The 22626-nt window shown below is 36.3% G+C and overlaps 1 protein-coding gene across 4 annotated transcripts in view; it reads right to left on the reverse strand.

The window, feature by feature from the left end:
* VPS13B (vacuolar protein sorting 13 homolog B) overlaps nucleotides 1-22626 on the reverse strand; it is a 484859-nt gene that overhangs the window by 426299 nt on the left and 35934 nt on the right. For all 4 annotated transcript variants that reach the window (XM_068932943.1, XM_068932945.1, XM_068932942.1 and 1 more), the window contains exons 4-7: nucleotides 10596-10719; nucleotides 5518-5685; nucleotides 3355-3536; nucleotides 439-613 (exon numbers count right to left, since the gene is read on the reverse strand). In XM_068932943.1, coding sequence (XP_068789044.1) covers nucleotides 439-613; nucleotides 3355-3536; nucleotides 5518-5685; nucleotides 10596-10719 — 649 coding nt within the window. The remainder of the gene's footprint in view (nucleotides 1-438; nucleotides 614-3354; nucleotides 3537-5517; nucleotides 5686-10595; nucleotides 10720-22626) is intronic.

Here is a 22626-nt window from a genome sequence, read left to right on the forward strand (position 1 = left end):
GTAAAGAAGGATCTTGCTGTTTAGCACCCATATTATTTCCATTCTCAGTAATAAGTTTCAAAGACGGAGAAAGACATCAGTCTGAAACTGGCAGCAGCCACATTTGAACTAGATAATAGAGAAAAGTCGAGCACAAGTATCTTGCTGCATAACATAGTGATAAGCAAATCCAAGCTTCCCTACTGGGTCACAACTCTTAAGATGGCCTTTTTAGACAACATTTAGCCTCAATTTAGTCAGGACCATCCGAACAGTTTTCAGAACAGAACACAAAAAAGTCATTAAGAGTATTACATACCACCTAGTGCAATGAACTGGCTCTAACAAATTACAGACTGCGAAGACACATTGCAATAGTTAGCCTTGGCAATTTATCTTCGTAAAAAGCAGAGAAACAGTTTTTAACGTTTCCTTTTGACAAGTAAGAATTGTATTTACCTGAGATGTTTCCCAACATATCCTTAGTGTGGCAAATCAAATCTTCATTTTCCCCATCTTTAAAGTTGCCTATTTCTCCATAATAAAGAGCAATCCCAAGTTGCATTATGCGTATAAACATAGGAAGCTGTTGATCAGAGATTGAAAGTTTCAAACTTTCAACTAATGTATGGATCTATAATACAAAAGAAAACAGAAGTAAATAATAAAGCACTGTCCTCATTAAAGTGAACTTTTAAACCATATAACATCATATTCATCAGGTATGGGAATTCTACTTTCTGAACACAAAAGCCACTACAACCGTACAGCAAAGCGCCGTAAATAATGACCATCAAAAACATACACTCTTTGGGTTGCTACACAAGAAACCTTCAGGCTGAAAAGTCAGGTGAAACATATTTTACCTACATTTTTGATTTTTTACAATTATCGCTGGAGAAATCCTTAAAACAGTCACACAGTCATATAAGTGCATCCGATTAAACTTTTATTTTCATTATAAAGAACTTAATAAAAGTCTCTGCTTTCTAGGCTGTAAAACATTCAAAGAAAGTCTAACTATATTGGTTTTAATATGTAAGTTCCTTCATTTGGATTCTTCCCCACTGCCCATTTGTGAGAGGGCGATTAAGAAGGCAGGGGGGCACAGTTCCAGAGTGGTTTAATCTAAATTAAGTTACACTCCTGGACTTCTTCAACGTGTAGCACTATGCGCTAGCCGTGCACTTATGCTGTCCCTGGAACTCATCTGCCCCTCAGTAAGTTGACTCAGCTCCCTAAAACCAGCAGAAAGCTATTTATTTCTTTTTGTACAGTTTGTGATCCAGTTCAACTCACTATGCTGTTGAGAAAAAAAAAAAAAGGGGAATGATTTTAATTGAGCATCTTTATGACCATCTTAATTAATCAATATTATATTTCCAAATATTCAACACCAAAAAAAAGTAGGTAACTAAACTAAGTACAATGTAACCAAAATTAAAGAGTATATAGGAAGCAAAGACAAAAAACATCTTGGAACAAACTGAAACATGTATTAAAAAAAAAAAAAGCACGGCAATAAATGACCACCAGCAAGCAGAACGAGAAAAGTTTCACACAAGTTTAATTAAACTACTACTGTGTCAGTGCACTCTAGTATGTGTTTGATGGTAGTCCAGTATCCGCTTAAAAAAAATCGTATTTAATTATATAATAATAGTCTCTATTAAAACAGAAGTACCATTTTACATAATATGGAAGACTGTCAACATTTCCATTATACAGTCTGTTGTCAGAGATTTCGAATTTGGCTATAAACCTTGCTCTGTGTGAAAACCTGGCACATAGAATTTAAGCTACATACAACTTTTCCAAAATTTACAGAACTACTTGCCAAATTTGAATTTAAAAAAAGTTAGGCTTTTTAACATGAAAATTTGCTGTCTACATGCAGTAGTCATATTGTCACCACAGATCATAAAGACCTCAAGAGGTAAACTATGGACAGTTACATGATGATTCCCCTTTATCACTATAGTTCATACAGACTTTAAAATTAAGGTACATGGTCCTATAGCACTGCATATCTAAATTCTTGTTTATAAAACTCAAAGAAAGCAAGCTTCTAAAATTGTTATCAGTTAATCTAAAATAAAAAAAGGAGAATAGTTCTCTCTAATATGCTGAGTCTTTGCATACTTATTAATTTGAGATCATCACATGAAAGAAGGCTATTTCTGTAAAAATTTAGTTCTGACCTAAAGCCTAATAAAACACACAAGCTACCAGATGTTTGTGGGAGTCTGTTTTGCAAGACTTCTGCTCTAGATAAGCATTAATATGGCCACTGCAATATTCAAAAATCTCTAAATTTGCCCCAAAGCTTCTGGTAAGTAAGTAAAGGCATACAGCTGTGCAACACATAGAGCAAATAAGGACATTTCACAGACTGGATATGATTGCTAGTTAGCTCCCAACCTACTAAATTTATAACAGCTCAGGACTTCCTGGATCATATCGTGAGTCAGTCAAGCGCAGCATCCTAAATAAAAGGGTAACACTTGTACAAGATGTTCCTGAGAAACACATATGAAAAATTTATCTCAAAACTGACTATTCTGCAGTACATTCACTTGAAGATTGAGTTTTATTAAAATTTGAGAAGGGGCTGGTATAAAGTCTTTATCTCAAATTGCATCAGTTCTCAATTAATTAGATGGATATTGTATAGATACTAGAAGTGCTTTTTTTTTTTTTTTTTTTTTGCTCCCATTACTAGCATTAGTTGGGGGGTGCAGGGGGGAACCACATCTGACATATATGACTGGTCAATGCGGAAAAACTCGAGGAATAAAAGGTATTTTAGTCTCTCTAACATTTTAGCATTTGGCTTCTGTACTTCAAAATACAAAGATGTCCTTTAGTGTCAGATGTCTATGTGGGATACTGGACCTCTGCCCACTAGTAACTGGGCTTGTCTTGCTAATTCTTTTTAATGGTTCACTAAATAGTGTAAATACATGCAAGTTTCCTGTTATTTATGAGAGTCTGGGCCACATTCCTAACAGTAACATAAGTAAAAAATGTTTTGCATCTTATTATTGGCATCTTAAAGTATTTTTTCCTCAACAGATGTTATGTGGACATGTTTTTTTACCTTACAACTATTATGTTTTCTTCTTCAAAACTTTAAGAAAAATAGAAGAGATCAGAGATCGTGATTTCCTTACTTGTATACTATTATTAATCGCTAATACTATTACTGTTACTAATACTAATTACTAGCACATATGAATAAAATATGACCAAAAATCCCTTTAGCAGAACAATATTATTTTTTTCATTTACTAGAAATGCCAAAGTATATGTTGAAAAACCTCAAAATAGTTCACACAGGAATACTCCCCCACAAATCACATTTTGGATACCTACTTTAATAATAGATGGCATTTTGGAGTTAAGGTTATCATAAGTAAAATGTAGACGAGTCCTGAAGGAACATTTGTACAGCAAAGGTTCCTGATAAAATTCAATTTTACCACTAGCGTTTCTCTTATCAAGACACACGGTGCAGTCAGAAAAGTTGATCACCTTTCTCAGTACCAGATCAGTGGCTTTAAAAAGAAAACAGCATATATATGTTATAAATATAAAACATAGGAAAAAAGTTATATGTACATGTTCTTAACTAGAAGAAAAAGAAATAATGAACATGCAACTGTATTGTAATCTGTAAATACTGTATTGTATTTAAACCAGAGAAGCACTTGCTTATATGACTAAAATAAAGAGAATAATGTAACTAACTTTTTGGCAAATACATTCTTTAAGCGATGCTACAATTATACCCTCCTATTTCTTATGCTCATTACAAATCAAGGGGGAAAAAAAAAGACAAAGCATTAGTACAAAACATTTCCACAGGATATTATCATCTTATTTACTTGGTAATGCTTAAATGCAAATTTATGTCAAAGAGAAATGATAACTGAGCAAGAGAAGAAAGAATGGAAGGGAAAAAACAGATGTTCACAATAATTCCCTAAGAAAAAAATCTAAATGATAAACCTTTGTCATTCAAAAGGCATGTTCAGTTTTCACTTAGAAGAGGAAAAAAAAAACACTGAGGGACAAACAGCTGGTTTTAAGTTCTAATAAGTTACACTATTAAGCTACAGTCAGAATTTGATTAGAAATAGAGATGAAGTATGCGGAGGGGAAGGTAGATATCACACAATAATTATTATTTTTTTCTTTTTCTTAAGAAGGTGCATCATCATGAATAAATGAGAAAGATTCTCTTTTTGGCTGCTCCCTACTCCATTTAGAAAGTAAAAGTACTTTTCAATGAAAGACCGAGCAGAAGAGGCCTCCTTTTTTCCTGACCCTTTCAAAAACTGTCCATGTCTCAACCACCCAATTCAAGGGTTTGCTATAGAGACTAGAACTACTCAGCTGAGAGTTTCCCATTTTAAGGTGCAACAGGGAAGGCTAAGAGGTCTCCAGACCTCTGGAGACACCAGTCTCCAGATTCTGGCTGCAGAGGTTAGTACACATTAACCTATTTCCCCATGGTTTGTTCAAGCTTTACGAATAACTAAGGACATGTCACAAAGGCTGTTTTTCAGCTGAATGCTTAAAAAGTGACAACAAATTCATCATGCTTAACTCTATTTTCTATCCTTGCACTGCACCTGAGATCTTTTCATAAAGTAACCGTATTGCTTTATGTGCAAGGATAAGACTAATGAACGTTATTTTCCCAGAAAGAATCTTGCATGTTTTCCCCCAAGATTTTCTTCTGAATCTTCCAAAGCAAAGTAAGAGTTATTACAGTGATCTTAACATGAACATGATTTTGTATTTTTTTGGTAGTAATTTGTAATCATTTTAGCCAGAAAAAAGAAAGGGGTCCAGTGCTAAGGAAATCATATTAAGTTCCCTATTCTACCACAGATCTCCTGTGTGATCCTGGAGTAGTTTTATTGTGCCCAAATTCCTCTTCTATCAAGAGTCTTTAAGAATGCCCAGTCTTTGAGAAGTTTTGTGAAGACTGGTAATTTGACGATTGAGATGTTCAGATACTGGAGACTAAGATAAGATTGAAAAGTTGCTATTTTCTGTTCCAGAAATGTGAAACAAAATAAGATATGTCTTATAATTCATATGCCATGCTCACTACAGTGCACCACATTTTACTACATCTCTAGCCAGCCTAAAGAAGTTCAATATAATTACAAATAATTGCAACAGACTGCCTTAAGAAGCTACTGCTCATTCACAAAAATACAAATGGATTGCTTAAGTGCTTACAGCCAGTGGCAAGTGCAAAATAAAATGCAAAACTGAAGGATGGCAAATTCGAGCAGAGAGGACTTCAAAGCATGTTGTATAATCATTTCTGATCATAGAAGTATACCTTAATACCTTAATAATTTAGATATATTATTATAATTCGCTCTGCAAAATAAAGAACATGGAAAAAATGATGGAAAGAACAGTATCTAGTTTACTTCCAACAAAAAAGGCCATTTTATTAGATGAATGTAAGATTGTCACCACTGTGACAGCTATAACCAAAAAATATCTGCTCACCAGAGATGTCCATAAATGCTCTATCCCAAAGCTCATCCACTGTATAGCACTCTGCAGACGTGATGTTGACTGAGAGAACAATATCATCCTCCACATATTTCAATATGAGATTGTTGATCACAATGTTGACATTGTTTACAACACGCCTAATCAAACTCTGAACATAACCTGTAAAATAAAAGCAATTATTTGGAGTGATTATAAAGACATGTTGCCAAGTTCATTTATTATTCAAGTGATTCAAAGTTATATTCTATTTTAACTCAGCAACAAAGCAAATACCATTGCCCTTTATTTATCCAAAAATCACAAGGCTCAAAAATGCTTTAAAAGAGCATTCAGTGCAGTTAAGTCAATCAGCCTCCTGGAAATGCAGCAGAGAAATAAGAAAAGCAAAATTCTAAGAAACTAATGTAGCATAAAAGATTGTTTTATGATGGCAAAAATTAACCATCACATTCATTTTAAGATAACACAAGACTGGATTATTGAAGAGCAAGAATTCTAGTGACAGTAACTTTTTAAAATCAAAGATATTTAGAAATAGGTTTGAAAAGATGAACGCCCCAGTTATTAGGATACTGTTCAAATATGCACAGATTATGTCTACTTCCCCTCTCAATTAGCTTTTAAAAAGATTTAAAACATTGAAAACATTAGTATTCCTAGGGTTCTTTTATTGTACAAGCTAACATATCCCCATCACGTTCAACAAGACCCCTGTGAGGTATAACAAAAGCAATTTCTGTCAGCAACCAAAATAGGGAGCACCTGCACTGAACCCTTCTGGGAAGAAATCCATATAAATTTTTTCAGATGTAATATGATTGGAAAAATGATCTCGTCTGAATTCCCACTAGGCAGTAAACACTCATATTTTAACAATATGGTAAAGAAATTAAATACTACCCATATTCATGTATTTTCTGTATACTGAATGTAACTATGGAGCTAACTAATTTTGCTGGAAAAAGAACAAGTCTTAAATTTCTACGTTTTAAGAATTTATAACATTACTCACATATTCTATCTAAACATACATCCACTACATATAATGAAGGTCTAGTGTGGTAACTATTCTGGAAAAAAAGGCACTTAAAAATGGTACAGGCTTAAATCCACATGTTTAGAAGGTAGTCTTCTGAAACGTGCCTTAAGACTCATTTATAAGAGAAATTTTAATTAAATCTAAAAAGCTTAAAATGAATTTCAAAAAGTTGCATGACCAGTTAGGCTGCTACTCCCATTCTAAATTCTGCTTTTTCTAGTTATCCATAGCTTTCACACTCTAATATCACACTTTATCTTGGAGTATGAGGAGGATTTTACTGCTAAATAAATCACTTTCTTCAATATCACAACTGCAAGTTTATATACTTGACTAACATCTACATCAAATGCTTTTCCTTTTTCCAGCATTCAAAGCATTCAATAACCTCTTATTTTATTAGATGCTAAAAGTGCTTTCAGATACCACTGCTAGAGTATTTTGATTCTGATTAGGTACATTGGTATGTTTTAAAATTAATATTCACTATTCTCTATCTTAACTGTACAACACATTGATATGTTTTGTTCATTTCTTATCATAATTCACCTTGCTTCATCTTTTGCTGTTTTTTGAGCCCTTTGAGTAAGTCTAGCTCTAACAGAACAGAAATACCAATTTAACTTAACCAGTTTAACTACCATCTTGATAGGATCGTGATTGTATTAAAACAAAACCAGAAAAATGTTTTAGAACTTTGTTTATGTAAGCAAGGAATCCAAAAACCCCAGTGAAAGTCAAAATTCTGACAGCTTAATACTGTCAGATTTCTAACCTAATCCGAGTGTACCATTTTTGCCTGTCAACCCAATAAAAACTACTGAAAAATATGGAGAGTAACTTCTAAGAATTTTGTCACTGACATATATTTTTAGATTATATTAATTTATAAAATCTGATGAATTATTTCAAGTACTTAAGGGGTGTGACTCTCATTTCTATTCCCGTAAGTATGAAAAAAGAGCACAAGAGACCTTATTTCATGACTAGAGCGGTATAAACTCGCCTGTCTGCTAACAGAAATTACTGCAAAGCATTTAGTTCTTTTTCTTAAGCGTAAGGCAGAAATATTATGCAGACTAGAAAATCAACAATTAGAAAATCATAACCGCTAACTTGGCGAGGATCCTGGAGCAAGTTACTAATTTCATCAAAGAAACTGAAGCTGTCCCTCCAAAGGTCCAAAAGATTTTTCAGTATTTTGCTTTCAGAGGTCTTTCAAATGTTGTCTAATTTATGTTTTCCTGCTGTGGACAACAAACATTACAAATCCAATATCACAGCAGCAAAGACAAAAAGAAAAAAAACAAGTTGTACTGATAACTCCCAGAATAATTCAGGAACAGAGTTACAACACAGAATAATTTAAAATCCAAAACACTGGCTTTCAGCTGCATGTCTCTTTGCTTGAATACATAACGTGAGAAAGCAGAATTATATCTCCCAAATGAAACAGGAGTCAGGGATTTGATAAAAGCTTTGTCAACCCTCTTCTGCCAAGACGTTTTTAAATTTGTGGTACAGCATATTGTTAGAAGTACCATGCAAGCACCATCTTTCCAGTTAATTTTAGCTCCAAATACACTATAATCAGATTCTTATGAATGAAGAGCAATCTGTTAAAAGAAGAAAATGTATTTAAACTGTAATTTTTAGCATTCAAAACTAAAGAAAGGCATCCAGCAAGTCCACATGCAATACAGAATAAAGGCTTTTGTTCTGCTTTAAATATAAGCAGAGGAGAACAGTTGGGGGTTGGTTCTTACTCCTGTAATTTTTAAGCATGACACTATGAAAATCCTTGCCTTCAAAATTCAGGTATTATATACCAAGGCAACCAAAATCACCAGAAAGGGTGTAAGGGGAATCCTGTCCTGAGGTGCAACCCAGTATCCACGTGTGCAATTTTTCTGAATTCTCCAGAAGCCCGCAGACCGCTTTGTGCAGTAGGAACTACAAATGCTCTTTGAGCTCCAACATCCAAACAATACTGTAGTAATATAACTCACAAAGTGATCTACTGATTCCAGTGAATTGATATGATCAGACTGGCAGCATCTCCCGTAAGTTTAATGGTGCTGAGTTATTACGCAGGCTAGATTTTGAGCTGAGCTCTGCCTAGCTCCATTTGCTATCTCTGAGAACACAGGAGAGCTGAAGGACACTCAAATCTTTCAACAAATGACAACAGCAATCTGTTAGCTGCATCTTCCAAAGAGTTAAACAAATATAAAGTCTCAACACCTTACCAAAATCCAAGATGTGCAAATTAAAGCTTACCAAGGCCATGTCCTATAAGAAAGGAAATAAAATCCTCATAAAAGGAGATCTCTACTGCTTATCTAGGTGTTTTACCACACAGGACTTCTAAATTAAACAGTGTTATTTATACATCAAAAATAAACTGCACTTAAGAGACGTTAGCCACACGAAAAGTGACTTACAGTCCATACAATAAGGTAAGCATCTCACACATACCCTCTGAACTATTAGGCTTCATTATCTACTCGATGCATTTGAGGAAGGAATGGGATAACAAAGGAGGGGGTGACAATACTCTGTGGATTCCCAGAAGCAGAAAGTACAGCTACAGAATCTATCAGACTGTAACCTAAGAACTGTCACCAGGTATTGCCCATCTGAGCACAATCACCATCAAGGACAACATCACATTCATAAATGAAAACTCGCAAACCCAACTTGCAATACCCACGTTAGGTTTGCACTTGGGAAAATTCATCTTTTGGAATGTCCAACTTCCCCAGATGCCGCCATTACAGTAAGCAGGCCCCCAGCCTTTCACTGTCTGAGACTGGACCTTTCCATGAGAAGTCCCCAGAAGGCACTCAAGGAAACAAACCCGAGAAACCAAAATCCCAGAACTGCCACTGACAGCAAACACAATCCTCTGTTTCTCTAGCCTTGATCTGCAAGCAGGTGAGGCCCAAAGAAGGAGCTCCAGAGTGTGGCAGCTGCAGCGCTGTCCGTGGCAGCGCCAGGGGCACCACCAGCCCTGCAGTTCCCACCCTGGAAAGGTTACTCGGCCTCGGAGCCTCCAGACTTGGCTCTGCAAGGGCCAATTCCAAAACTACATAATACTTTACAGTGCATAATAGTCCACACACTAGACTTCAAGGTCCTCCTTCGATTCAAGTTAAGGTAAATATAAACTTGAGCTTTCTGTTAACAAAAGGCAGAAGAAAAGCCTAACAAAAAACTTTTATGTCTCAAACTCATCTAAAGTTACATGCCCCGAGAAAACAAATTTTAATTCATTCCAGTACTCTCAAGTTTCATTTTTCTGCACAAAATGACACCTCATACATCAAATTGTTATGCAGACTCAGAGGCCAAGATAATCAGAAGAGCCCTCTATTTAAACCTCAACAGTTCTTTAGGCATTTTTGAACCAGATAAATATCTCCAACCAAACCAACTGCCGTGTCAGGGGAAAAAAACAAAGAATAAACACCTCTATCAGTAGATAGAGGACATAACAAACACAATTATTATTCCCCTAAAAAGGCAACCCTACCTCCAAAATAATTCTAAGAACCTGAAAATATAAGGGTAGCATGGAGAAAAAACTGAATTTGAACCACAGAACAGTCGTGAGCAGTAGAGGATCTACCTTGCTCTAGGAAACAGGCATGGATCAAGTCGCAGCTACCTTGTTTCTTTTAAGACTTTTTCTTTTTACACTTTTATCAAGAGAAGTGAGGTAAAAATAGTGGTTAAATGAAGTATTTCTCAGCCCTACAAACGAGTTACATAAACTGAAGGATGCAACAAAGTGGAAGGAAAAGATAAAAGGATTAGCTTCAAGTTTTACTGCAATTTGGTTCTATTTTATAATATTCAAATATGCCACTGACCTCTATGTGATTTGCAGGTGGACAGACCTTCTAAAACATGAAACCGTTTGGTGGAGACATGAAAGCCTAACTTAAAAACTCTGGCCACCCAAACAAAATTTAAGTATTTTCTATCATCACTCAAATACAATCCAGCTTTTAAAATTATGGTTTACCTGGCGGTAAATCAGGGTCAGGAGGAGCAGATTGTTGAACTCGTCGCGGTTTCACTGCTGATTTCATGCTTTCCGTGGCACTGCGGTTCGTTGAACTGGAACCACAACTTTCATGCTCCTCTTGCTAAAGGAAAAGAAAGCAACTGAGTCAACCAAAGAAGAAAAAAAAATGTGAGGAGAACAACTCGGTGTATTAATCTCCTGTCAGTATTTTTCCTTCAGTACAGTTCTGTACATGCATTTAACTACAGAAACGATTACAACGCGAAAATGATTTTTAGTTATGACTAATACTCATATTAACTAAAAAATAAGATTCAGTTACTTATTGATTTCAACTGAACAAAGAGCATCTAGCTGCATTTCTGTCCTCAAGACAAAGACAAAGCCTTGCAAACGGCAATAACAAATACGAGGAACACTGCTCACTTTCACCAGCTTACACGCCTGCTCACCAAACAACCTCAAACAGCTCCAAGATGTCAGAGTCATGTCCACTCTCATACAGCCAACCGAAGCCGCCTCATAAGGCAAAATATTTTCTCAGACTTCTAAAACAGCAAACACAGTCCCAGAAAACATAAATGAACTGAGGACAACTGCTCCTCTTGAGCTTTGATATGACTTATTCCCCTCTAGGAGTTTAGAAAGAGGAAACGTAGCTCATAATAAGAGAATATGATTAAAAACTTCCAATGTGAAACTCCCACATGTGCAAAAAGCTTGATCAGGTGAATTTGAGTTTTAAATACTCCATCAGTATGCAGAGGTTCCCATTACATTCCAGAAAGACAGTTTAATTACAACATTCCAGTGCTAAAAACCTAAGGAAAATAACGCAAATATTCTCACAAGTGTACTAGGAGAGTGGGTTGGGGAGGAAACAAATACTTCCTCTTTCGACCAAAGCCAAAGTATGTGGTCGCTCACAGGTTTTTGTTCATTTGCTATCTCTTCTGGAAAGAAGCAAATACTCTTCGGGTCATGGCGCTACTAAGATTACAGGAAGGGTTCAGAAAAAGAACAGATCAAGGAACACAGGCAAAGTATCTTAAAATTAAGCTGCAATATTCTTCAGTCCTCTAGCCACTAAAAGGAGACAGTTTAAAGTGTATTTTTATTTTGCACAGGATGCATCATGTGCTTCCTGGCATACTTTCTTGCTCCTTTTAATAGTCTCAGAGAAATTATGAAATGGAATAGTAACTTCACATTACTTGCCTTTTGACGTCCTTCTGAAACAAAGTTAAACAAAAAAATTAAGCAACACGTAATGCTACACGTTAAATAGAAAACTACAACTTCAAAAACAATTCAAGAGATGTTTCCTTCCTTCTACTCCACATTTAGAAAAGCAGAATATGGAGGAAAATTCTCTGATAAAGGTGAAATAACATTTCAGAAAGAAAAGCAGAGATGATAAGCAATATAAGGTTAGACTGAAATAAATATAAGACAGAACTGACACGGAAAAAATACAGAACACAGACCCCCTTATACATTAGAAGGGTAGAGGACGGCTTCTAAAAGAAGGATGAATTACCGTAGAAGATTTGAAGTTTTTCAGTCATGAATATGGAATTGTAACAGGCCACATTTCTTAAAGAGAACTATGGTCAGGATCAGATTCTGGAAAATTCCAATTTTTTAATTATGATTAGCTGGCTACTACAGTGATGCAGGACCTTACCACTCATCAGCTGCAAGAAGAATGAAATATGTGTTTACTATCAACCATGTTTTTTTTTTGTTATCTCGGACAACCTTTTGACGCTTTCATTGAGGAATGTGCATCCCCTGAAGACTCTCTCAGAACTTCTATCTGCGGTACGATTTCATTACTAAGCCACCACTGTCCTGCTCATAGCATACCTCAGCAATAACAACTGCTTGAGGTTTTTGCTTTAGCTTTAAATCTAGGCTTCCAGAAGACTCTTCATCAACATAAATATTTTGTAAGGAGAAAAGCTCACCTCTCCTTCACACCTCCAGCTTGCTGAGAAAAACTGGATCCCAGAATAAGTCAAAATTTTTGAAATAACTCTTAACCATATCCTTTTTGTTGGAAACTAGTTCATATGTAGCATGAAAATATTTTTTTCTGATGAGTCACCACACTGCTGTTTCTGTTTTGACCTTGCAAAAAATGAGATGCCAGGGTGACCACACAGCTCAACTGGTGCATTTCCCTCTTTACTGCGCTTACGTACAGATTGCACAGCGTGCTGTAGTAGGACTGCTTACTGATTTCATCTGATACGACTGCATTATGCTTGCCTCCTAATGCTTACATTGGTTACAAGAAAAAGAAAGTTATGGGGGAAAAAATAGCTGTTCTATTTTTAAAGTGTCAACTGTATCAATCCTGATTACATTCAAAACTAACTTATTTTAGCTGTGCACCGACATGAGTATGTGTGAAGAAGTTTTTCATAAATTCATGCAAGTCTACCCAGCATGTTCATTATACAGTATATATGGCATATACTGACAATTAAAGATGAAATAAGACTGATTTAAGTTTCTGTCAATTCCAGAGAGTTAGGAATATACACTTTTTTTCCCCCCCTCGGGAGGGACCATTCTATCATTTTAATAGAAAAACCATAAATCTTAGCATGCAGATAAATTCAATACAATACATTTTTTACATTTCTCTGAGCTACAAGTCTGTTATGATGGAAAATTGTTGCAACTACTTACATGACATTGGACCTAAAAGCAATCAAAATAAAAATGTACATGTTCCAAGACCGTGCCAAAATGCAATATATAAAATTTTATCTCAGAAATTTACCCATATGACTTAATCTACATGGAGTAATAGCATATAGCTATGTTTAAGAAGAATTCAACCTGACAAAACATTTGAAAAAGTTTATTTAATTTTGGATAAAACACATGTATTTCCTTACACTACGCAATTATCAAAAAGGTCTAAACGCTTATGTTTTGCATGAACAGGAATGCACACTGTTTTTCACCATAGCTATTGATATTTCAAAAAATAAACATTGTTTTTGTTAATTACCACAAGATGATAGCAGTGGCCATGACCTTATAGGAACTACGTTCCTATTTAGCTTTATATCCAAAAGCTTTTTGTATCTGCACGCTTCTGCTTAATGTTAACTTTAAGAGCACACTATTAATTTCTCAAACATGTGGCTGTCTCATAAGCCCAGAAGTAAAACATGTTCATTAAAGAGATGTGAAAAAGTTCCAAGGGAACTGCCAAAACTAGCATAATTATGAAAAAATTTAACACTGGAACCAACTGAAATCACATTCTGTATATAGACTGCAGTGATGTCAGAATAAACACCCCTGCCAAAATGCACTAAAACTACTGCGCTCTAATAAATCCCGCTCACACCAGATGACAAACATTTTAAAGCTAAAGCAAAAATTACACTGGAGATAGGAAGGGAGTTATATTCTAAAAGTGCCATTAACCATAATTATATTAAGATACTTGATAACATGCCCATTCATGTTAATATTTGCGAGAGTGATTACAAGTTAAAACAGTAGCAAACTAAAAATATGCAAGAGTATCTGTACGGCTAATTTTTTGAAGAAAATAACACTAATTTACCAAAATATGTTTTCTTAGTATCTTATGCTGACATTGTAAGTAAGGCCCAGATCATTTCCAAATTTTTAACATAAGGTCATGATCTGGGGAGTTATTGTATGAATGTACCTTGGTAACTTCTAAAACATCAGGACTTAAAAAAAAGTAAAGCAAAACAAAAACACCTGCACAATCAGCCCTCTCTCTTTTTCCATTTTGGCAAATGTTCCAGACCAGGTACTCTGCCGAAATGTTTTTATAGAGCACTATGGTTACATCTACAACGATGTAAGTCATAAATAACATGCGAATGACAAATAGGCTAATGAATTTAAATGTGAGTTTCACAGTCAATTTTATATTGAAATAGACTATATAAAAGAGTTTTTTGGAGGTCTAAAGCAAATCATCTTTGACTGAACACCTACTAAATGAGGCTTATGATCTTTCCTAACAGATGAGGTTACCTCATGATCAGTTTTCTGTATTTAAAATACATAGTGTTTTTTCTCTTCAAAAGATACTCTGATTTTAAAATATGTAAAACCCATTTAATGGGCAAGAATTCCCAAATGTCTGATGAGAATACTTTCTAGGAGAAGAACGTTTTCTCTTGGGGATCACTTCAGTATTTATACAGATATTGACCTTCTGCTCTCATGAAATGAAGTTAAGACAAAAAAAACCCTGATTTTTAATAAATAAATAAATAGAGGAAAATATGTAAAAAGCAATGACAGGTATGAAACATATTTTTTAAAAAATCACATCTATTCCAAGAAACTTCTACATAGACTTTTACAAATAGTTGCCCTGTCACTGTTTTGTCTCTTCCTCTACAAAGTCTTGTTCTTTTTTGGATTCTTTATTTATCATTTCTAGAAAAACAAGCCTAATATCATTTAAAAGACAGTAGCAGATATATATTTCTATTTACGTGATGCATATCTCATTTTGCAACATGCAAAAACAAAACAAATGAGGAATCAATTTCCTGTGGGTAGACTGGCATTACACGGCTGCACACATAGCTGCCTATGGCAAGACTACAGCTTCGATGCTGGAGAACTGGGCTGACAGGAGCTCCATGAAGTCCAACGACAGCAAATGCTAAGTCCTGCACCTGAGATGGAGCTGCCTCATGCAACAGGACAGGCTAGGGCCACGTGGCCAAAAAGCAGTTTCGCAGAGCTGCTCCAAAGGTCTGCCCCACAGACAACAAGTTGAACAAGGTGCCCTTGCAGCAAAGGCGGCCACCTGTGTGCTGGGCTGTAATAGCAAGGAGGAGGCCAGCAGGTCGAGAGACATGATGCTCCCCCCTCTCTTTGGCCCTTGGGAGACCTTACATAGCGTATTGTGGCCAGCCTGCTACTCGCCGACACATGGACATACTGGAGCAAGTCCGGTGGAAGAGCACCAAGACAGTTAGGAGGCGAGAGCACACGATTGCTCCCACAGGAGTGACTGAGGCCATGGGGGTCGTTCAACCTGGAGAAGAGAAGGCCAAGGAGAGACCTCACTGCTGCCTCCAACTGCCTCCTGGGAGGGTAGGGAGAAGATGGCGCCAGACTCTTCCCAAAGGTGTACAGTGAGAGGACGAGAGGCAACAGACACCAGGTGAAACGCAGGCGATTCCAAGTAGATGTATGGGAAGCTTTTCCACCCTGAGGGGTGCTCAAGTATTGGGAGAGACTGTCCAGAGCGGCTGTGGAATCCGCACGCCTGGAGATACTCAGCGCTTGGCTGGACACTGTCCTGAGCAGCCTGCTCGAGCTGGGCTCGCTTTGAGCAGCAGGTTAGACTAGATGTTCTCCAAACATCACCCCAAATTACCCCATGATTCTCCAATTCCTTTCCATGCCAAAATGAAAGAAAACGTAATACAAGGTTTGAAAAGGTTATCTTAAGAAGATTATCCCATAAATTCCGTTAAAATGGCATTTAAATAAGCAGTCAGGTACTCGCTTTTGAAAAAATATCGATTATGTTCTACTGCTTCAGAATTGTCCATCCATACCATCACCGTACGCAAATATGGAAATTCATTAATACTATACTTCTCTCTAAGTTTGCAATATTTATGCTGGCTAACACAGGTTAAGCATTACTTTTAGATGAATTAGCAACTTTGACACCACCTCAGTAATTTCATTGTGCAATTATCCTGCAAAGGATACTTCATTAAGAGTTAATACCAAAAGCACACTGAAATATGGAAATAAAAAATTAACTTTATTATTGCTCTAATGAATAGCAAAAAAACAAAAACCTGAAGCAGAGAAAATCAGTTGGAATTAATGACATCTGTAAATCTCTTGGAGGGACTGGGTTAATAGTTTAATGCGCATTAAGTCTAAAATGAAGTAGTTGCATTATATGACAGAACATACATATAAGTATATTCAGTAATTATAACACTATAAAATACTGAAAAAGAAAGTAGAGGGTCAAAAGAGCTATTATTTCAACAGTGTCTTCCACTTGCAAACTTACCAAAAAAATGAGACTATATTGACTGATGATCAATACTGCACATATTGGCAGTATAAAGAGTTGATTCAAATGAAGGGACCTGATGACATTTAAGTAGACAATGTTTAAATCAGAACTGGTCACTATTTTGGAGTAATTATTAAGGAGTTCTATTTATATACTGAAATCTATGTGCATTATATACATACCTATGCTACCTGTAAGAAGCTATTCAAGATGGTCCCTTTTCTTTCACTGCTGTAAAATCCAGTCTTATATCTTTTCAAATAGGCAAAACACCTACCTCAGCATACAGTAAGAATAACTTACTTTGGGCAGACCTCTCTCTCTCAGTAAGACAGACAAGAGAAGATTGTGGAAGAGATCTTTATTTTTTGTACTTAAACGTTTTTCAGCATCACTTCACACAGAAATATGGCAAAATCAACTCTTTAAATTATGTACTTGACTCTTAAGGAGAAATATTAGGCAATTCTAGGCAGAAGCACATTCATTAGCCAACTGACAGAGCACTTGATGAGTGAGGAATAAGTGAGGCTAACCGGGTTAAGAATAATGTAACAGGACAAGCTGAAGCAATCAAGAAATGATTTAGCAAAGTGCTAGTCTGGATTTGCTCTCCTTATTGCATCTGGTCCTAGATGATGTCAGATTCAGACAATCAAGCAGTAACAGTGACCCACAAGGCAGCTTAGATTACCTGTACTAGGTCAAGAGGTCAAATTTATCAATCTCCTGCCATAATCAGTGTTTTGTTACTTCTATATTAGCCTAATGCAATGTGCTCTGAAATAGAGGAATGAATTAAAAATCTATGCGAAAGCTGAGGATAGGCTGGAAGGCTGCAACAGCAGCCCCAGCTGAAAACCAGGCAGCTTGCAGGAAGCATGCTGCACTGATGCTGCAGATTCTGTGCTGTCTGCCTACTGATTTCTGGGGAATAACATCTCCTTGTGATGCTGCTACTGTTTTGATTACCTGATCATCAGAGATATTTGAGAGGAAGTCTTTTGTTTACAAGAAAGGGAGCTGTCTGAAAGACTATGGTGATAAGGCCATACAGCCAAAGATACATAAGACAAACAGCTCTCCCTAAGTGCTCCTCAGTCTCCTCAGAAACGTACCCAGTTTCTCAACACCCAAGACAGAGTGACAAATAAACAGACTTGCAAGTCTTTTTGATGGAAGTGAGTTGTCCAAATATTTTCTTTCTGTTTTGGGAAGAGAGTTATATTATCAGCTCTTAACTGACCATCTAGTAAAGTTCCTGATACATTTATTGTGCTTTAAAAAAAAAAAAAAATGGCCACCTACCATGTTGTAAGTGCTGTCTAACAGAAATAAACATCTCAAAATAGCTTTTCCACTACTTCTCCTAGGATAAGCCTTTTAAAGATTTCACTCTTCCTCACGTTACAGGAAGTTTGCCCGGTGTTTCGGCTGGGGTAGGGGTCTCATTTTGTAATATTATTCTGTGTTTGTTCAATACCTAGTCATGGATTAGGACTTCACTGTGCTAGAGCTCTCTGAGCTACAAGGAAAAAAACAAGAAACAGTAAGAAATACTACAGCAGCAACGGGCAGCTCTACTCAAGATGTGACATTCCTGTAGCAGGAAGCATGGGAGACATTAAGGGCAGTTCCTAAATGTTTGTTCCACAAAGCTCACAGTGCACACAACTCTAACCTGGTAGTTCTCAAACCCGGGTAGCCTGGAAGGCAAAGAGCCACATGAAAGGAAGGGCCAAGCGAGACTGGTGCTCAGTGAGCTCTTCCACCAAAGCAGATGGAGACAGGGCATCCTCAGTACAAGATAGCTGTGGGTGCATCTTTCTAAGACATACAGGAGAGGTGGTTGTTCACCATCTTGGCCCTCATGCCTGCTCACAGTCTCTATGTACAGACGCGAAAAGAAAGAGTGGCTAAAACAGTTTACTAACTGAAGGACCAGGAGAAAGGACTGGCAGAAAACATATAAAGGAGAACAGATTGCAAATATGAGGAGAAAACAGGTTATAAGTGACCCGCATCATTTTTATTCTCTTTTGTGATTTGTGTTCAAAAACATTCAAATCTAGTAAAATTAAGAGATACCAAAAGAACTGCTCATGTTCTTTTCACAATTACTGATACCTAATATGTATTTTCACTTGAAAATTAATTCTGAACAAAACAGAACACATTTAAAATACAACAGGTCATCTCCGTATGTGAAAACTCTAGAATTCAGCTCTCATTCAGCTTATTTCACAGTTTAAGGGCTGTTACAGAATAACCTCACAAAACAGAAAGCTCTAGCCACTGGGCTGATGAGCAGCACCTTAACAGACACCTTTTTTCTTACATCATTGCATTCCTTCTGTGTACCAAAGTAACAATACTTAAGCCAGTTTACACTTTTGGTGTGATATTTTGCAAGATGCTGGATATGCTCCCATCCTTGTTTCAAGTCTCTTGCAATATTAAGAATAGCTGAGCACTTTCTGCAACATTTATCAAATATGGTGTCCTGAACACTGCAGAAAGACAGAAAAACCATTGTGAGCACGGTTTGATCACATCATTGATTTATTAACCAACATCTGGGAACTATTAGCAAAAACTCGGCCCCTTCAGCTTACTCTTCCTATTGTAATCTGTTCCACGTGCTAGAGGGCTAGCATTAGTCCCCAACCCTATTTAAGCTGGCCCCAGACTCTTGGCCAAGATGTCACTTCCCTTCATGGTAGAAGATTATTAAGGGTGCTTGTTTCCCCACTGTAGCAGGGAACTGTAGCTGCAGCTCTGTTTCCTGCTTTCTGTAGGGGGTACTTCTCCCTAACACGCTTCCTCTTTCAGTTTATTAGAAAGCCAGACCCCTTGTGCAAGAATTCCCTCCACCAAGCACCTTCCAAGATGCAATAATAATTTTTATTACAGGATAACCTTGCCACCCAGTTCCCCAAAAGGAAGGCATAATACTGTCCAGGCCAAATTTCCTCCTAATCCCAAACAGTACTGAGGGGGATACCTACAGCAGGGCCCCAGCAATAACCTCACCAGTTCAGTAATCCCCAGCACTCAAAAATTTCTAGTATCACGACAAACCTCTGTCATATGACAGAAGGAGGCCCAGGGCACAATGCTCTACCTGGAGAACACGCTAGTGAGCTCTCTCCATTGCTCAGCATCACGTGGGCTGTGTTTGGCCTGTAGCTGTTTTGACAGGAGGAAAGGGTAATGGGTAACAGGCTCTACATGCCAATGAGAGGAGGAGGCATGTCCTTGCTAGGGTCTCCTCATCTGCCACCAATTTTCAAACTTTTAAGTACCTGTAAGTTCAACAAATTAGTTAAAACTGATCAATAGGTTCAAAAATTTAATGGAGCAGTCCAGCAGAAGAAGAGAAGAATGAATAACACACAATACAATGGTGCACATGTGGTTTCCTGAGAATGCCAAGCTTAAAACCAACACAAAAAAATGTGGTGGAGTCATGGATTTTAGCCTGGCAGTCCTTTCCTCCTGTCTTACTGTTTGAGACTGGTCCAAGCCACATTTGAGCTTGTGGCCATTTTCCACAGAGCACGCACTGGGGAAATCCTTCCCCAGCTGGAAATGGGACTTTCAGGAACTTCTTCCAGTGTGGGGAGGTTCAGGCAGGAATGAGAATTCTCAGCCATGGGCAGAGCAATACTGAATCTCTTTATAGTTTTCAATTCGTTCTAACAAATTCAAAAGCACTGGGAATCTCTTTAAATAACAAGTACTGTCTCAGCGTACAAAATGATCTACAACAGAAAATTAGAGCCATGTACATTACACTACTAAAAAAAATATTTTCCCTTTTTAAGGACTAAGGACAGTCTTCACAAAAGGAATACTCATGGCTTTTTAATGCTATATTAAGACAAAACTTTATTTCCTAACTTATTTCTAGAACATACCACGCTTATTCCCATGCAGTATATTTTTTGTGCATTCTACCCACATATGCATAATACTATGTAACTGTATGTAGTATTAAAACTATATATTAAAATAGCTTTAACATATATTCACCCAACATTTTCTAATTTAATTGTATGTCAAATTTTAAAGACATTCACATGCTTGGCAAAGACACCACTTGTCCTAATTTTGATAGTTTTCTAACTTTTCAGCTGTTCAAATTCAAAACACAGAAGTTGAGTTAGTGGCAAGTTCCAGTTTTACCCAGTTACACAAACAGTGTCCATAATTTCCATAACACGAGGAAGATAAAATCATCAAAATCTTTGTATTTAAAGTTTTAGTTACACTTTAATAGCACTACTGTATTTTCATAACAACGCAATTTAAGTTTTATATTTCATTTTTATTCTTTATTTTTTAAGTTAACTTCACATACCATTACAGGGAAGAAAAGAGTTTCACCAAAAGTAATTTATGAATTATGTCTTACCTAAACACGTTAGTTAACAAAACTAATAGAGTAAACTAAAAAGCTAGCTTAATAGCTGTACAAACTTTCTGGTTAATAAATGCAAAGGAGTACACATAGGTGCAACTTATCTAAAATATGTACATTAAGGAGATTTTACTTATAATCAATCATTTATTTTGCAAGTGTCAGTCTGCAATGTGTACACCATTTCAAAGTATTTATTGTTATTTATAATGTACAGCTTTTGGAATATTAACATAAAGCTAAACTAATAACAATTTATCTTGTAAAATAATCAGACATCACATTAAAACAACCAAAATGCTATACATTAAAAACTGCAGAGGTTAAGACCATATTATAGCATTTGTAAAGTTTAACAAAAGACCTCTGTAATTATAACAAAGTGTACATTTCTTTCCCATAGTTTAAAATTCAGCCTATTCTTAAGCAGTTGGTACTTTTTAAATAAGCACACACCATTTACTGCTGTTTCAAGCGACCACCACGTGCATGCCACTTTTTTTCCATTACGTGAATTTTGACATGAATAAAAATTCTTCAAAATAATTTATTTTCCTTGGTAACAACTAATTAAAGTGTTTTTAACTAAAAGTAAGAACAAAACCCCTTCTCCCAAATCTGTGGCAATCATTTTGAACGGAAAATATTTCTCCTTTCATCCCTGGTCTAATTTGCAATGAAAGAATGAGTTCAGATTTAATATGAGGGAGGAAAGTGACTGTCACCAAGAAATGAAGTTGAGTGCCCACGGGAACAAAAATACAAACATTCTGAAAGCAGCAAGGGGGGGGGGAGAAGGTCATTACTGTTTGGTGCTCAACTGTGCACTCTAGCCACATGCAAAAGGAAGAAATAAAATTGGGACAGTGGAGGTATAAGATTCAAAAGTAACTTGGGGAAAGGAACCAAATACATATAGTGTGGGAAAATGAAGAGTCTGAAAGCATCCTCTAATCTTACATAATGCCAAACAGAGAAGCGCAGGGAGCATTAGTGTGCAAGCAGAAAAGAATATATCTTATTTCAAATTAAAATGCAGAACAACATCTGTAATAAAACTGTTGAATATTATAAGCCAAGCATTATACTTAAAGCTAAAAATTATAATATTCTTTTAAACCTATAATTTGTCAGGTTTAGATCTATTAATTTTCATTAATAGTTTAGGTTTTTTTAATTTAAGTTTTACAGAAAGTAATCACAGGTAATACACCATTAAGTCATATCAACTCATCCAAGTTTCTCTAACATAATTAACACGCTATCTGGTATATATTTGTAGGAACGGTGGATAGTTTCTAGAGCTTCTTCTAGATCTAACCTATACTACCCACAATACTATATATAAATATAACTGCATTCATATTAAAAGTAAAAAAAGCTTCACTTGACTGATGCTTTTTATCTGTAGTCCTGAAGACTCTTTACAATCCCTCTCTTTACAAAAATGTTTTGATCAGCAAGATCTCCAGGCAGTTCAAGTTTCATTCTAATCCTACACTCTTTGTGGAAGCACATAGGCACACACACAA

This window comes from Struthio camelus, chromosome 2 (genome assembly GCF_040807025.1).
Source record: "Struthio camelus isolate bStrCam1 chromosome 2, bStrCam1.hap1, whole genome shotgun sequence".
In the NCBI taxonomy this organism is placed as follows: domain Eukaryota; kingdom Metazoa; phylum Chordata; class Aves; order Struthioniformes; family Struthionidae; genus Struthio; species Struthio camelus.